The 3,734-nt window shown below is 45.9% G+C and overlaps 1 protein-coding gene across 1 annotated transcript in view; it reads right to left on the bottom strand.

Moving 5' to 3' along the window:
* MBTPS1 (membrane bound transcription factor peptidase, site 1) overlaps nucleotides 1-3,734 on the bottom strand; it is a 52,322-nt gene that overhangs the window by 4,778 nt on the left and 43,810 nt on the right. Inside the window, 2 exon segments of the mRNA XM_006926716.3 lie at nucleotides 767-893; nucleotides 2,129-2,260. Of these exon segments, the coding sequence (XP_006926778.1) occupies nucleotides 767-893; nucleotides 2,129-2,260 (259 nt within the window).

Below are 3,734 nucleotides of genomic sequence, written 5' to 3' on the forward strand. Positions count from 1 at the left end.
GAGAGGTGGGGGGGACAGTTTTCAAGGACAAGGAGTGGGAGGACTGCCCCATAGTTGTCCTTGGGACATGGCCCCTGCTTCCCAGTGCCAGGACCCCCAGACAGGAAAAGCCCCTATTCTCCTTAACAGAGCAGAATACTGTCCACAGATAAGAGTTTGGGCTTCTGAAAGGAAATGATGCAAATTAGAAGGTCAAGTTAGATATTAATATGGAGAAGCAGGAAAATAAACGATGTCTGGGCGCCACATAAAGAAGGGCACCAACAAGGACCCTGCTGTGGTAGGAGGTCATTTTGCTGGGCACAGCACTCAGCAGGGGAGGAAGGGCACAGACACACATTCTGGGCCAGGCTATGACCAAGAACTAGACCTACTCTGAGCAGTCCCAGCTCCTTGGGCACAACAGAAGAAAAGAACCTGTCTATATTTCAGAATCGACATCACAAACATGGAGCATTCAGCTCCCGAACCCCAAACCCAAGGAGTCAGAGCTTCTGTTCAAATAACATCACTGTCAGATCACAGCTTTTTAAACAAGAGTCAACCAAACCTTATGAAATGCTAATTACCCGAAGAATACTGCTAGAGACCATAATTCTAAAGGTCAATATGGGGGCTCACTAATTTAAATAACTACCACAAAATGACAAGCTAGAAGATTTGATTATTTAATAATAACGTCAGTAAAATTCCATTCTTTTATTTAAAAAAAGTAATGAATCATAAACCCTGCAGAAGGAGTGGAAAAGAACAGGAAGATGCTAACCTGGGAGCTGTCTCATTTAAAGGCTGTGGCTTGGCCCATGACAGGTGTGGACAGGCTGGCAGAGCCCGAGGCTCCGGGCCTCCCAAATGTGCCTCCAAGACCTTGGAATACCGGTGCAGGTGGTTCCCTGTGGCAGCGTCAACACCGATAGCAGGAAATGATTGTTGTTATGAAGATGCAAGGGGAAAAAAGAAGCTTCATTAGTTTGTGTATTTTAAATGATGATAGGCCCACTACACGCTGTTAAACTGTCTTCCAGGGGCTTCAGGAGTAAGACCTGACTAGTGCTGTCCTGGGGACATGTGCTCACTGCTGAAAGGGAGTGAAAAGAACAGCTGTTCCCTTTAAAGTGGCCACGTTGTACACAAGGCAGTGGCTGGGCAACTTTCACTGGCCATAATCGCATGCATCAGGTCATACTTGAGGAATCTAACTTGTAGATATGCTTCACGGAAAAATCTTTCTATTTTGAAGTATTTAATTCTCAGGCAAAAAAAAATATCTGCAGTTTCAAACTTCAAAATCTCTTTTATTTCTTAGATCCGTGTTATCCAATACTGTAGCCGATAGCCACATGTAGCTACTGAGCAACTGAAATAAGGTGAGTGTCACATGATTAAATAAAAATATGTGGTGTACTGGTCTAAATTTAATTAAAGTGAATTTCACCTCTTTCTTTTTACTTTTTTAACGTGGCTACTGGAAAATTTAGAATTCCATCTGTGGCTCACTCTGCACTTCTATGGACAGTGCTGTGAAGATCAGAACACTTGGGCCGTGAGAGCTCGCAGACCTGCCTGCCACATACCAAGTGGGGGAGGCTGCAGGTCTCTACGGAACCTTCTCTTCAGGTGCCACTGTATAATCACTGGTGGCCTTGAGCAGTTAATTAACTTCCCTCAGCTCCTGTTTCTTCAATGATGAACATGAAAGAATCCTATATATTTTCACAGGATTCTGAGTGGACTTAGTGAGGGAATTTATGTAAAGCATCCCCAACCTGGTGCCTGGTACCTAGTGAGAGCTCAAAACTGTTGGCTATTCTTCCCAAAGACCCCCAGAAGCCAGGGTCTTCTCAGAGTGGGACAAGAAACATTAATTCGGAGTGCTGTGAGGATCTAGGAGTAAGCATGGGAAAGCACGTGGCACCTGAGGCCCTCAGTACATGTCCATCCTGTTATGAGAGAACTGCCTTTTCTGCAGGTTAGAGCTACAGGCTGCCACCCTGCTGCAGTCAGTAAGAAAAATAATTAGTTGTATTGCAAACTGGCTCCATTTTCTGGCAGGCACAACTATTTCCTGAAGCAGCCTGAGCCAGGCTTCAACCAATTCCCCCGACTAAGTGCCCGTGGGCCCACTCACCTTCCATCCTCTCTGGAGTGACCAAGCCCGCCCCGCTGGGAGGACGCTGCCGGTTCCCAGAATGACTGAGGCTGGGAGGTGTCACTCCATACGACGTGTACTGAAGGAGCGTGTCCAGGAGCCAAAAGCAGTCTGTGGGTTCAACAAGCATGCTGCTTAGGAATTAAAATTTTTTTAAAGGAATTTCCACAGGAAAATAAGTTAGCCCCCAAAATGAGAGGAAGTGAGATTAGGTCAAAGCAAACTCCTATCTTGAAAAACAGGCCCTCATCACGGTCAGTGTCAGCCAGAGACCAGCAGCAGAGATGACCTGGCTGTGGGCTTCACCCCTGGCCCAGGGCTCAGGCAAGTCAGTACCACTGTGCACTGGCTGGACAAGCTGTCTGAGCACCACTGTGCTCTGGACTCCTCATAAAGAGGACAGAACAATGCTCAATTGGGGACAGCAAGACTCTGTGACACCCCCTGAGAGAAGAGCCCAGAAATGGGGCTCCAGAGAAGAGAAGAGAACGGGGCACCAAAGCTTCTGCCAACACCCGAAGGCCATCCTGGGGAAAGGATCTAGATTTATATCCTGAGGGCAGAGACAGGACCACTGTGTGTGCTCCACAGGGAGGTGGGTTCAAGGTCAATACAAATGCAGAGTCTAGTAATCTAGCTGCCTTCTGAGTCAGTGGGCCCCAATAACAAAGTATAAAAGCAGAAAACAGTTATTCTGGGACACATCACAGCTTTCACAGCTCCCGTCAAAGACTCACATGGATGGACCCTTTCTATTAGGAGACAGAGATGTTGCACTGTCTTTAATCCTAGAACCACCACATGCGCAGTTTCTCCCCATATCTGCCACTCCAGTCCCATCAACACCAGGCTGGACCAGATGAGACTCATGAGGTACAACACCAGGAAGCACTTCTTGCACTGAAGAGTACTTCTGGTGAAGGGCTTAAAGCTCCTGAAAGGTCCTCTATGCTGTCATTTGAAGTTTAAGGACCAGGACAGTCCTCTCAGGCATTTAAAATTTTAATAAAGAATCTTACCAGATTTCAGGTCTTAAAAAAAATCTCTATGGAATTAAAACATTAACCTTCTTTCAACTAGGACTTTAACCTGTTTTGATTTTTAGAAAGACCAATCCTATTCTAAGGATTTACATAAAATACTAGGAATTTAGTCAGCTTCAAGTCAAACAGAGAGAGGTACACCATACAACTCCCAATTCACGTTCTCATGGCCTCTTTCTTTCCAGGTAACCCTGTTCGCTGTTTGCAAATATGAAGACATAACCCACCAACCTCTTCTCCACCCCGTTCTCCAGAGAGTTAGCAGAAGACTGGGTTTTAGTCCTGGTTTTTGTCATCATCTGACCAGGCAAAAAGTACTTTCAGCATTCCATTTCCTTCATTACGAAATAAGAAAAATAAACTTGTGTCCAACCTCAAAAACCCCAAATTTGGAGGATGCATCGAGAGATGTGAAAAAGAGGAGGGCTGCTAAGGACTAGTACCCCCACTCTGGCCCCCACCAATGAAACCAAATGCCCATCCTGGTGAAGGCTCAAATAGCCAAAATAACCATGCCTAGGAGGAGAGCCAAGTGTTGGCCT

The sequence above is a fragment of the Pteropus alecto genome, unplaced genomic scaffold, assembly GCF_000325575.1.
Source record: "Pteropus alecto unplaced genomic scaffold, ASM32557v1 scaffold7, whole genome shotgun sequence".
Lineage (NCBI taxonomy): Eukaryota > Metazoa > Chordata > Mammalia > Chiroptera > Pteropodidae > Pteropus > Pteropus alecto.